Below are 12,890 nucleotides of genomic sequence, written 5' to 3' on the forward strand. Positions count from 1 at the left end.
TATAGTTTGTTCTGATATAAACATTCGACGCGTGATTTATCTCAGAAATAAAAGGTGAATTTGACGCACGAGTTATTTTAAAAGTTACTTGTACGGCGTCATTTTTTTTTACCGGAGCTAAAAAGTTTCCACCAAATGAATGCATTCCTCCACGTTCCCTTAAAGCAGTCCATAATTTACTGGAAAATAAACTGCCAACACAATGTACTCGCCAAACTTGTATTACTTTCTGCATTTTACTAGTGACAATATATTACAATGCGTGGTGTACTTGCATACACAACACAAGCACAAAAACAAGCATGAGTTACATTTATGAGATAAGCAAAATATACCAATGTGAAAAGTAGAAGTGACAGAAACTTTTCACGCAAAAAATAGAGCCAATTAGTTGGGAGATTTGGTGAAAACGACATTTACTCTGAAGACAGAAGATTATCCTAATTCGGGGACTGGACAGATCTCACAAGCTCGTTCTCGCCAAAAGGCATCATCCCTAACTAGACCGAGCTGAAAAACCAAGGGTCCCCATTCAACGGGCAGTGCAATTGAGAACGCTTTTCTATTGAAAAACCAGTTAGATTAGAGTGCATCGAAACAGGATCTAACGTCCGAGCAGCTGCCTTGCTGACCATTAGGTCGGCGCGTCAGATTGTTTCAAGATATGGTGGACATTCACTACCAATGCAGCTGGCATCCATGTTAGTTACTTTAGCACATCCATTTTAGTTAGGTCATCTAGCAATGCACAATGTTCTCTGCCATTTTAATAAAGGCACTGCTAACACTGTACAATAGAAGTTAATGTCTGCCTTTTAGCGCGATGGCAAACCTCTGCTCATTTAATGTACCCCAGGTCTGTCTCGCACGTCGACATGCGCACGTGTGTACATACGCGTGTGACGGAACCATTTGAAACGAAGTCATTATTTTCACAAATTGCAGCATTGCGGAATTGCTGTATTCAGCTGAAAGCCCTCCACAACTTTCAGATGGTTTGGAGAGAGATCAGGGAGCACAGTTGCGTTCCTGTCATCTATACACATACACCTGCATGAAGATGGAGCGTATAACTGCAACTTATGAACAGATGTATACACGGTAAAGTAGGGTTATAACTATGAAACCGTGAGTTGAACCCGTCACCGATTTGGGTTGCCAATTGATCGACTTTTTGTTTTACTGTTAAATACAGCAGCCTCCCAAGGTTGCAGGCGTAGCACGACCCCATTACATTAAATCATTTATCCGCAATCCGATTATCCAATAATTACATTTCTACAGTCGACAAATCCTGGTTGTCCAAGCATGGCAATCCATATATTCGGGTTATAGACCGCGGTTAAATAGAGTTATTCGGCATATACCTACAACTATCCAGGGTCAGATAGAGTTAGTCAAATATCCAGGGTTAATCAGGTAAGTGGGTGCACAAACCTTAGGACCGCCTCCTGCCACCAAATTAACTATGGGTGCATAAGCTGATACGCTTTCTACAGTCGAGGCGCTAGAATGTGGGAGTCCTAAAAAATGGCAAGCAAGTGCCTTCCATTACCCATCACGTTGGGAGAGACCGTGTTTAGGACTGGTGCCAGAGGCAAGCACCTACTGGCCACGCCACATTTGGTGAAACTTTTGTCTGGAGCTAGAACTACAGATAAACAGAGTTTAGGCAAAGCCTTACAACCAGATATAACCCTGGATAATCGTATTTAGAACTTTTTGTACCACAGCCAACTGTGCAAATCCGTGGGGGTTAGGACCCTAGATATGGAAAAGGGGTAAATGGCCTTATGCCAGAACAGCTTTGATTTAGGTTTGTGCCCCCCCCCCGCACTGCCAATCAGCATGGTTGGCGACAGCCGTGCAACAGTTCAACATACATAAGCAAAGTCTATCAGTGAAGGTGACAAAATTTGATAATGGAATCTATAAACCAGACTCGCATCGGGATTCTAAGTGGTAAATTATTGAAGCACAAGGGTGACAAATTACTTGCTTTTAATGAACTTCAAGTCACAAATATGCATCAGCTCTTTGTAAGCTTCATCCTCTTACACACAACTGCCAAAGTGCAGGACCAAATGCTAGGGACAGGCATGTAAAGTCGTGATAGATATGGACTACATCTTTATAAAGAATTTAGATATGCCATTTTAAAAGTATGTTTAATCATACAAGTGCTGAGTAAATGCAATAATCCATGGTGATATAAGGGGACCATATGACAGATACTGTAATCCGTGGCGCACTGGAGTTTAGTTCCTTATCCACGAAAATAATTTGCGTAGGATGCGAACGGCAGATTATACATCAAATCTGCAATGTTTTTTTGCTTGACATGCAAAGCAAAAAGATTGAAACTGTAAATATATTTTTAAAACCTTCCCTCAGTATGTGTATTGCCACGTTAGCCTAGCCCACTTGTGAATGACAGACCACAAAGCGTTTTCAATCTGTCACTGTGCCAAGGGTTACAGCAGTCACAAAACCGCCAATCCGCAAAGTACAGTATTTGTGGATTACCAATTGGTGAATTACTGGATTTGTTGCAATGCAAATTACCCAGGAAAAACAACTCCATAAGCATCAAGCCATGTTTTCATCCATTTGTTTTCCATGTGGGAGAAAACAGTATCTGGAGAAAACCCACAAATGTGAAGGGGTAACACTCAAAGCTCAGCCCATTTATTAAATAATTCATTCCTGTACTTCATCTCCAAACTCCATCTCAACTCAAGCCTACAACAACCGATAATCCTAAGCGGTCCCCCATTCGAGAAATAACCAGGCCCAACCTCACTCAGCTTCAGAGACCTGGCAGATTAGTTTTGTTCAGGCCGTTTTGTTTTATTCAAGCGTCTGCTCAGTTGCTTGCTATGTGGTTTTGCTTAGCCAGCTTGTCAATGAGTTGCCGCAACTCTCTCCTCTGCTGAGTCACATAAGATGGAGTAATTATCTCATTCAAGGTTGGGCCCACTCTCCCCAACATGAACTCTCTTGCCAGAAGTCTTGCATGGCACAGCACATACATGCCACAGTCGTACGCATTCTCTTGCTGCGGAGTCTCAACTTTTTCGCTGAAGATCGGGTTTAAAGACTCATCCCTGCCCAGGAATAACTTCAGCCTCCGTGCAGTGTGAAGTGCCTGCGTGCTGTTGCAACTTCCTTGGCTTGAGTCGTAGTGCCGGAACGTATCAGTCGCCCTGCCAGGGTTGCAGATAGGGAGGGAAATGGGTTGGAGGGGGGAATCAAAATCTGCTTAAGCACACAAGTCAGTTTTCAACAACGGATATTCCTGGGTCAACACTGTTTTAAATAGCACACGTGAAATGATGTCAACCAACCAATCATACTCTAGATCTTTTAATAATAATAAAAAAATGGGGCAGTACGCAACAATTGACAATGCTGCTTCATTGTACCCAAATGCACATTATAGCACAAAGTTCCTAAAGCACCTCAGAACAAAATACAACTTTAATTATGTTTGTGTTAAGCTCTGAAGATTTAAGGTTTCAACTGGATGGTCTATTTTTACACATCTGCACCAAGACAAAGACTTTCCCAACCTAATAAATGGGTTTACGCATAAAAAAATGCTACATCTAACATGACAAAATATATTTCTTAAAAGTTTAAGGTTAGCATGACTCGTTAACAAATTCCTTCAGTTTCGTGCCATAATTTCTTTAAATCTATTGTTTCCAAGTGCTTGTGGCATTTTCACCATTGCTTACGACAAAATGCTTGACAGGACATGAAAAAATGCACATGCTACTTCCAAAAACACCATATACAGTACTCCAAGTAATGCTGTACAGTACACATTTTTAATGTACATGTTATTGTTAGTATAGATGGATATGCGAAGAAAAATGTAACCTGTTAAGTCTACAATTAGTTACAATTCTATAAGCAATGCAGAAGGATGTGGCTTTATGGTGCAGTGGGCTGCACAAGCCAGTTGCAAGGGGCTGGGTGCCTAGATCTCCAAAGCAACCCAGTAATTTCTACGGAGAATTTTACCAAAGTGCACCATCTGTCACCAAGTGGATCATGGAAATCTCACTTGTCTTAGTTATTATAACATTAAGCAAACATGAACTCCGATGAGCAATTACATTACCATTGCCTACATTTAACTATATTAGTAACCAGAGCCAAAACTAAAAGTAACATTTCTACACTGTATTAGGCACTAACGAATATAATTTCGAGTTTAAAAAAAGGTGAAAATACACCAGTTCAAGGGCTTTTAAATCAGATAATCCAACTCCTAAGAAAGTCCTGCATTGGGATATTTGAATTAATTTATTTAAGCAATGTTTTCATGCATCATGACACCATAGTAGAAGACCAGGGGACAGCACGTGCAGGACGAGTGTATAACGCAGTCCTCCTGCTCGTGTACATACCTGTCGTAAAGCAAGAGGCTCCAGTGTGTGCCCCCGCTAGTATTGGGCGACGCATGGTCGTTGATGGCCAGGAACACAAAGTCTTTCTGTTGCAGGTCCAGCGGCCCAAGGACGACTCCAATTTCTTCGTCTGGTGAAAACTTTATGAAATGCGACACCTCGGGCCCGATGAAGCACAACTTCTGGTTATTGGGCATCCCTACAAATTCCTCCAGCTCCATATACTCGAAGGCAAACGCCATCACCTGATCGTTAAACCAGTTCGGTGGTTCCAGCAGCGCCACATCGGCACGACGAAGCAGGCAATTGTTGTAGCTCAGCACCACAGGATTCATGGCAGTTGCGGCACCGAGTGCCCACGTAAGCTGTGAAGAAATAAAGAAAAAAGGCCAAGCAAACGTCTCGCTGATGTTTTCATTGCATATATTAAATAGTGTCAATGTGTTTGTTTATAGTGCAATTGAACACATTTGTTGGGCGAGCCCTTTACTAAAACGTAAACTATTCTCCCGGTGAAAAACTAGCAGCTTGATAACATTGCATAAGCTCAAGTGACTCAAGATTCCTGGTTTCATTGTGGAAAATGTACTAATGGTTACCGTTGACTATATAATGGATGCTAAAAACAGACAAGTTGCAACAGTTTTTTTTAACACTCGATTGGATACATTTAATACTTCAGCTGGGTATTGATAAAGACTATTAAGTTCAAATGCAAACTTTAAGAATGAAGTTTCTGAAATATTTAATGAATGCCTTCGTTTTCTTCACACATCATGCTTTAACAATACTAATCACTTGGGTTAAACCAAATTGCCACTACATTACATAAATAGAAATTCAGTCCCAAGTGTCTATGCACTTAGTATTACATGTGGCAGATTACACCATAGGACGCAAATAATATGCTGCAACTGAGAAATACACAAGGAGATTCTAAAATAAGTCTTGGACTAAAATGCACCGATCGATGTGGCACCACCAATGTTGACAATTTTCACAACTAAGAGTACAGCAGAAGCGTTTATTCTGTAAGGGGCAATACATTCGACTTGGAGGTGGTGGGAAATGAACACTAACAGTGTGCGAGTTAACATATTATATTCCTAACATCGCAGCAATGAATTGATTTATATTAAAATAACTATGAACTAAAGATACATTTTCACATGCAACGAAAAGGAGCACAATTGGTACTCGAAGTATCTAATCATATTGGCAACTGCTAGGCGGGCGGGCCTTATGCTGCCAGGTGTTAAAATCCATCAGTTCAAAATAGGTAAGGTGCTTTCTACACCTTGCTGTTGTGCATTATTCCATTAAAATTGCCTTGTTTGCTAAGAGAAAGCAAATTAACAGATAACAGGCATTTATTATATTACTTAAAAATGTCAAACCGAGCTAACGTCATTAAACAAAGTCAGAAACCATGCGAAACGCCTAAAAACCATTAATGCAAATTGAAGCAGTGTAAAGCAGTAGCAGTGATTTTATTAGTTGGTAGCATTGAACCAGCGAGTCCACATTTTGTCTGCCCGAGACCTGTTTCCCCAGGAAATAATTTACGAACTCCGCTTGTGGATTATCAATTGCATTCACAATCATCATTGTACCTATTATCTGACAATTTCCTTATTTAAAAACCAACTCTTCCGTGGCATGCGAGTGCATGTGTACACACCTTAAGCCACCACTTGAGCCATTCGGCTACTTGAGCACACACATTAGCCCAAAAGCCATCAATGACTCATGGGGTGGACCAATGTTTACTGCCGAATGGAATTGGCCCAACATTGCTGCTTAATTCACATTAGGGAGGTTATTACAAGTGCCCACCTGATTACAGTGGAACAAGTTTTTTTTCTCCCCTCCCAAAATTTGTTCTCGCATCTCCCGAAAACCAGCCATTTACAACAGAAAAGTAGCGACAAGTGTGTGCAGACCATTCAGAGCCCAAGCTGGAGCGGTGTGTGCAATGAGCAAGGCTTTCACACTTCAGCAAGTTTCTGACAAACATGGGCAGACTTATTTCCTAAGCGCCAAGAACTGGGCGAAACTTTCTTGAGGTCATGCAAACAAGACACATCCGGTAGATGGCGCAGTGTCTGCATCACTTACACAGGCTACTCGAATGCCAGTCGGCGATGTACTATTTCCGTAATTTCCCCCCCCCCCCCCCCCAAGGTTAATCAATTCTGCATAACATTTTGGGACGTTAACACGGCAATTGGCCAATAGATACCAGCCCGTATCATAACAAAATGTAAAATATTCACCGATGGAAGACTTGAGTCATGCAAACCCTCTTCTGCCCTCTACCTCTCCTGCCATCACTACCACCTCCATTCACCTCGCATTGTACAGCAAAATGCGGACTAGTCGCCATCTGTGATCTGCCCATCAAGATGGAATAGAATGTTTCTCCATCGCACGCATGGATTTCCACTAGGTTCTCCGGTTCCCTCCCACATTCATAAACTCTCATTAAATTGGCTGAAAACATCTTACCATTCAGAGGACCGCAGAACTAGGAAATTGCCGCCTTCGAAAGGCAGTATTATTGACGAACAATTATGCTTGAGCGTGACAAACGCGCAAATGCAGCATTACCAAAAATTTCCTCCATGCCAATTGTAATGCAGTGGCTCAGTCTTGTTAGGATATAAAGCCCCCCCCCCACCCCCAATTAAGATCACTCGTCCCCTTTCACAGGCAGACGGGATGGCCCTGCAGAGCACGTGGCTCGGAGCGCTGCCAGCACCAAGCGGCCACGTGGGGGGGGGGGCACTCAGCACTCACTCCACATTGGCGCGCAATGCCAAAGTGGAGCGCTTGGGGGCGCGGCACACCAGCTCACACCTGACACCGCCTCCATCCCGAGCCATTTCGACAACCAGCCACCAGCCAGTCAGTCAACCAGTCAGTCAGTCAGTCAACCACCAGCCCCTAGCCAGTCAGTCAACCACCAGCCCTAGCCAGTCAGTAAACCAGCCACCAGCCCCTAGCCAGCCACCAGCCCTAGCCAGTCAATCAACCAGCCACCAGCCCTAACCAGTAAACCAGCCCCTAGTCAACCAGCTATGAGTCGGACCAGCCACCAGCCCAGAGTCAGATACCAGCCCTAGCCAGCCAGCCACCAGCCCTAGTCAACCAGACACCAGCATTAGCCAGTCAACCAGCTACGAGCCAAGCAGCCACCGGTGCCAGTCACTGCACTCGCTCAGGAGCCCAAAGCAGCGACACAGCAGCGCTAAAACTCCCTCTCACAAACTCGAATCCGTCAACCCCTCCCCACGGGGCTTTATACTGCCCACTCCTGCCGCTCTTCGCGTCCAGCAGCAGCAGCTGCAACGGAGAGAGACAAAGGCGGCCGCGGGAGAAGCGTCACATCGCCTGCAGCTTCTACTGTACCTCCTACTGTACCTCGCTGTTGTTGTTGTTGTTGTTCCCGCCGTTTCCGGGTGACGTCAGCGCCCAGAGGCTTTGCGATTCTCCCTTAAATACGATTCTCTCTCGATTCGAATCGTTACATCCCAACGTTAAATGGAGAATCGATCATAGAAATGGTTTGGTTGTGACACGATTCTCCCTGGAATACGATTCATTTTCGCGAATCGACTCCATCGTTAATTGAGGAGTATAATGCAAATGTATTGGCTGTGACACGATTCTCCCTTGAATACGATTCCCTCTCGCGATTCGATTACTGAGATCCCATCGTTAATTGGAGACTCTATTATGCAAATGTATTGGTTGTTCCAGGGTGGTCCGGATCAGAATATTTATTTATACTGGAGGAATCCGATGAGCTTTAAGCTCTTTATTTTCATGGATGTCCCGGAGGGGCGGGTAAAACCCCCGTTATAGCAAAAGACAATACAAACACATGAAAAGTAAATAAAATATCCCAATAAAAATACAAATAAAACTAAACCATCCCCATGCTTCCAGCAAAAGCCCACTGAAGTGTGAACCTGGCCACAAATGATAGTTCAACAAAGTGGCTTATCACGTAGAAATTAACAGCAGCAAAATAATGTCTTGTGACCCCCCCCCCCCCAATTAAATGACCCCTAAATTTTTGTTTTTCCATTTGATACTAGCAGGGATACTTGCAGCTATCTTAAGTGAATTTAGAGTGGCTCAATGGTTGTGTTCAGAAGGACGGGGGGTCAATAGGGTTATAGAAACTGTTAAGATGTTAAGAAGATGTTAAGATGTTGCTGTGCCATAGGTCCCATAGGGCCCTGCTGTAATGAATATAATTGAAGGTGCCACAATGTGGTACAAAATTATACTGCACGAGATTGTTAGCAAACGTGCCGAGTAATCACGAAGCATTTAATGTGCACGTGGCAGAGAAATGCAGCGGGCACAGCAGTGGCTGGGGAAAAAAGGTTTCATTGACCAATCTAGGGGCACATGTTGAACTCAAAAGGGGAACAATTTCAAAGAACATTGGTGAAGGTAAAACAAAGTTGGAGGCCACGTGAATTGGTAGTGTAAATTGAGAAAAGAATGATGTTCTTGTTGTAATTATTGTAATTTTCATTCAGTCCGTTTAATAATCTCTTGATTGAGTTTAGTATTTGTATAGGTCGCATGGAGAATAGTGATAAAAGGTAATGTGTTTTTAAATGTAAATACTTTAAAAGTTGTTTATCTCACCACGGAGAGACAATGGGCGAGGTTGCCGAGGATGGCCCTTAAATTGAATCACCGCAACGGGTTAATTGGGTGATGCCAATCAACGGCAATTGTTCGATTAACTTAATGAGGAGGAGGGTGGTGGTGGTAATTACGTGACTGTGAGACGTGCTGGGCCAGGTGAATGTGTGCTGGTTAGGGATGGTGGGAGTGTGTGGGGGGTACCGTTTGCAAACCCTTATAAGTGCCCTATCTTATTACAGACCAAGTCAGACCTTATTGGTCACCCCGTGCCCCTAATAAATATCAACATTCATACTACAAAGTCCCATCACAAGGGAGAAACACAGACACATTTTCTTGCCTGTATTGAAACGGCTGTTTCCAAGTAAAAGAATATGGCTAAACCGTATGGAGCTATGCGTTTGGGGGGCACTGAGCCCCCTATCTATTATGTCGGCTCGCCATGTCGCCAAGGGTTTCCATGGGGATTTAAAATGTAACCCTGCCAAGTTTGGTGGCGATAGCTTTAACGGTGTGGATTTGTAATCGGAACGGATAGATTTTAATTTTATATATACATAAAAAGATAACAGATTGATTACATTACATTACACATCCATTGATAAACAAACATTATGACGTTTTACAGAATTAAATTGGGGGGGATCACAATACATCTGGACCACTCTGAACAATAACATTCGGGGTTGTTAAGATGATCGGTTCAGAAATGGAGGAACCGGTAACCGATTCCAGCGCAATTTAATAATGAACGCACTCATTGAAGCTTACGCCTACTCTTTCAATTGATATAGAAAACTGCAGCGGCGGGAGATAAACTAAAACTTAAAAAAAAAAATGTTTTACCAAGTAAGGCCCACTAAGCTATGTAGTTCTCAGAAGCTACTTGGCCTATAACTGATAGCTCAACGAAGCGGCTTATCACGTGGAAATGTATAAAAGAGTGATGTTAATTCTAAATGTGGAGGGAGAGACCGGAGGATCCTGAGAAAAATCCACACGACCACGGGGAGAGAGAGATGCAAACTCCAAATATACAGCTGCAGGCGTCATGGTCGGTGATTGAATCCACGACCTCCTGTGTACCAGGCGAGGTAGTTGGGATCATTGTGCCAAAAACTACACAACAGTGGCTCCCGTGGTTTCTCAGTCAAAATTGTAAAACTGTTATTTTTAGTTGGGAAGCAACTCTATATTGTACAGACTTGATTCTGTGGGGGGTTTGAGGGTGAAAATCTGATACAGTATCTCAAATCTGGAGTGGAGGGCGTCCACTAGAGGGAGCTAATAACATTTTCTAAAATATAATTCTGTAAAGAATTCTAATAGAAACATAAACCCATTTAAGGAATTCAACTTTACGAATCTTCTTGCTTTGCAACTCTTGGATGGGTTCCGTATTTGTGTCTATATTTTTAATTGCCAGGAATTTCGTTGTGCGGCAAACCGGTAACCGGTTTTGAACAGGTGTTTCCTTCTCATTCGGTTCCCGGCAATGCTCGACACATCTTTTTCGATAGATGAATAAATACCTTAATCTGTACGTCTCAAAAACCTCTAGGGCACTTCCCGACAAGGTAGAAAGCTGACATTTGGTACATAGGTAGCTTTTAGGGCACAAACAACAGGAAAAATCTGGAAATCCGAGATTGTTAATTTTACGACCCCCAAATCTCGATTTTAATTGCCCCATAAACGTGTTTGTGCCTGGTGTCATTCAGAAACCGTTCAAAATATAGGATTGTGGTTTTTTTTTCGTTTGATAGAGCGTTCAACAGCAAATAAAATTATATCGAGAACCATTGTTCTGTATTTGATTGTTTTTAATATATTTCGGATTCAAGCGGGTTTGAACGAAAAAATACGCATTTTATTACGTTCAAATCTGAATAATTGTTCTGGATGACTACAGTCGCACACTGGAGAGTTTTTACGTTTCAATTTGTGCATCAGTTATCCGCATTTGCCATGGTTTGTACGGATACCGTCTAGGGTGGACCAAGCTAATGAACTTCGTGGGAGATCAACAGAGGTGGGACAAAGTCATTGTTATGCAAGTCACAAGTAAGTCTCAAGTCTTTGCTCTCGAGTCCCGAGTCAAGTCGAATCAAAGATGAGGCAAGTCCCAAGTCGAGTCAGAAGTCAAAGCCTGCAAGTCTCAAGTCGAGTCCAAAGTCCTACCATTTTAGTTTCGAGTCATTTCAAGTCCTCTTACCACAGAAATAAAATTTATACAAATCATGTATGTCTGTAAGATTTGTATTTATTTAAACCTCTTTTTATACAATGACATTAATCAAACACAGTAAAAAACAGAAAATTTAATTTTCACAAAAAATGCTCTTATTTCAACAGCATATTGCACTAGAACAATGCACAGCAGCTTCAGTCCTGTATTGCATTGACCTCATATTGCAAAACAGTATAACTTTCAAATAGACATGGGTTCTTTTAGCCTAAACTTTTTTAAACATGTCATCAATAAAATCCTCACTCCTCAAAATGATCACTTCTGAAAAACTGGACCAACCTGATAATATAATTGGAATGCCTCCATAGAGACTGGTGTGTATGAGAGAGAGAGAGCTGTGTGGACAGGTGATGAGCAGAGAGTGAGTGTGTGTGCGCATGCGTGCTGTGGACAGGTGGAGGGAGGCCCCTACACTGCATTGCATTTGCAAAAGATCAAATTGGCCAAAAGTCTGTCAGTCATTTGTGCACGATGGGGACGCAGAATGATGCCACCATGGCTGAAAACTCGCTCCACTGGAGCACTAGAAGCAGGCACTGCCAAGACTCGGATGGCTACTTGAAAGAGTGAAGGAAGAGTCTTACTGTTCAGTGCCCAGAACAAAAGGGCATTCTGTCCTTCTGCCATGTCAATGTAGTGACTTAGCTGTACTGCTGGTGGGGTCCCAACATCCCTTTTCTGCCTCTTATGGTATGCAGCAAACAGCCCTTCTCCTTCCATGTCCTCTAGTTCTTCTTCAGCAGGCACCGGCACAGGCACAGGTTGCTCCGTCTCTGCAGCATCTTTCAGGATCAATTCTAAAAAAACGTGTCACAACAGCAGAAACAAAAGAGCTCTTATTACCATTACTGATGTTGATGATACTGTGCAAGACTGAAAATTGTTATTATTGTTAAAGTCAGATTAATATCACATTAGATCCTAGATCAGATTAAGATCAAATTATTTAACGTTGCATTTAAGTTGCATTGCAAGTCAATAAGATTTACCTTTAACCCGTTGTGCCACCTCTGCCTTGATGTCACGGTTGACCAGCACATGGGGCTCAATCCACAGCAGACAAAAGGCTGGATCCAAGGCAGCTGCTTTCAGGTAGACTGTGTCTGAAAAGGGGGCAGTGATCCCTTCTTGAGACTGGGCCATTTTCACATTAATGAAGATCCCAAGAAATCTTTTTTCCAGGGATGCCTGCAGACCTCTGACCAGGCCTGCTCAGGAAACGAACTTGAGGCTTCAGCTTCTCAAGATGGTGATTGAGGGACAAGACGGATGGAACAACTGCACTGATTGGAATGACTTTCTCCCCCTGTGTCAAATCAGTTGCTTCTCCGAACGGTTTCAAGATGTCCACCAACTCCTTCAGCAGATTCCACTCTCGTAGTGTGAATGACAGTTCTTTATGCCCGGCCTTCTCAAGAACTGCGCAGAGCTTTTGCTGATCACAATGAAGGACTGCTTTCACCTGCCGCAGTGTAGAATTCCACCTCGTGCTCACTGCAGTAGGGATGCCTCTGTGCTCCCCAAATTCACCATCGAATATGTCTTTAAAC

General features: G+C 42.9%; 1 protein-coding gene across 2 annotated transcripts; it reads right to left on the bottom strand.

The window, feature by feature from the left end:
• Nucleotides 1–169: 169 nt before the first annotated feature.
• Nucleotides 170–7,879, bottom strand: SENP8 (SUMO peptidase family member, NEDD8 specific). Of its 2 annotated transcripts, none has more exons than XM_078884238.1 (3): nucleotides 7,842–7,879; nucleotides 4,419–4,783; nucleotides 170–3,206 (listed from the first exon to the last, which is right to left on the bottom strand). In XM_078884238.1, the coding sequence occupies exons 2-3, from the start codon at nucleotides 4,751–4,753 to the stop codon at nucleotides 2,867–2,869; spliced, it is 675 nt and encodes a 224-aa protein (XP_078740364.1). In that variant the 5' UTR covers nucleotides 4,754–4,783; nucleotides 7,842–7,879; the 3' UTR covers nucleotides 170–2,866. The 2 variants fall into 2 exon arrangements, with proteins under 2 accessions (XP_078740364.1, XP_078740367.1); XM_078884241.1 differs by having other exon boundaries at nucleotides 7,830–7,869.
• Nucleotides 7,880–12,890: the final 5,011 nt, after the last annotated feature.

The sequence above is a fragment of the Lampetra fluviatilis genome, chromosome 3 (genome assembly GCF_964198595.1).
Source record: "Lampetra fluviatilis chromosome 3, kcLamFluv1.1, whole genome shotgun sequence".
In the NCBI taxonomy this organism is placed as follows: Eukaryota; Metazoa; Chordata; class Hyperoartia; order Petromyzontiformes; family Petromyzontidae; genus Lampetra; species Lampetra fluviatilis.

Bases quoted from the DNA above. Each gene is read 5' to 3' on its own strand.
- SENP8 (XM_078884238.1), bottom strand. From the start codon at position 4,753: ATGAATCCTGTGGTGCTGAGCTACAACAATTGCCTGCTTCGTCGTGCC. The intron at 3,207-4,418 runs GTATGTACACGA...CAACCCTGGCAG, and splicing joins AGCCTCTTGCTTTACGACAG to GGCGACTGATACGTTCCGGC.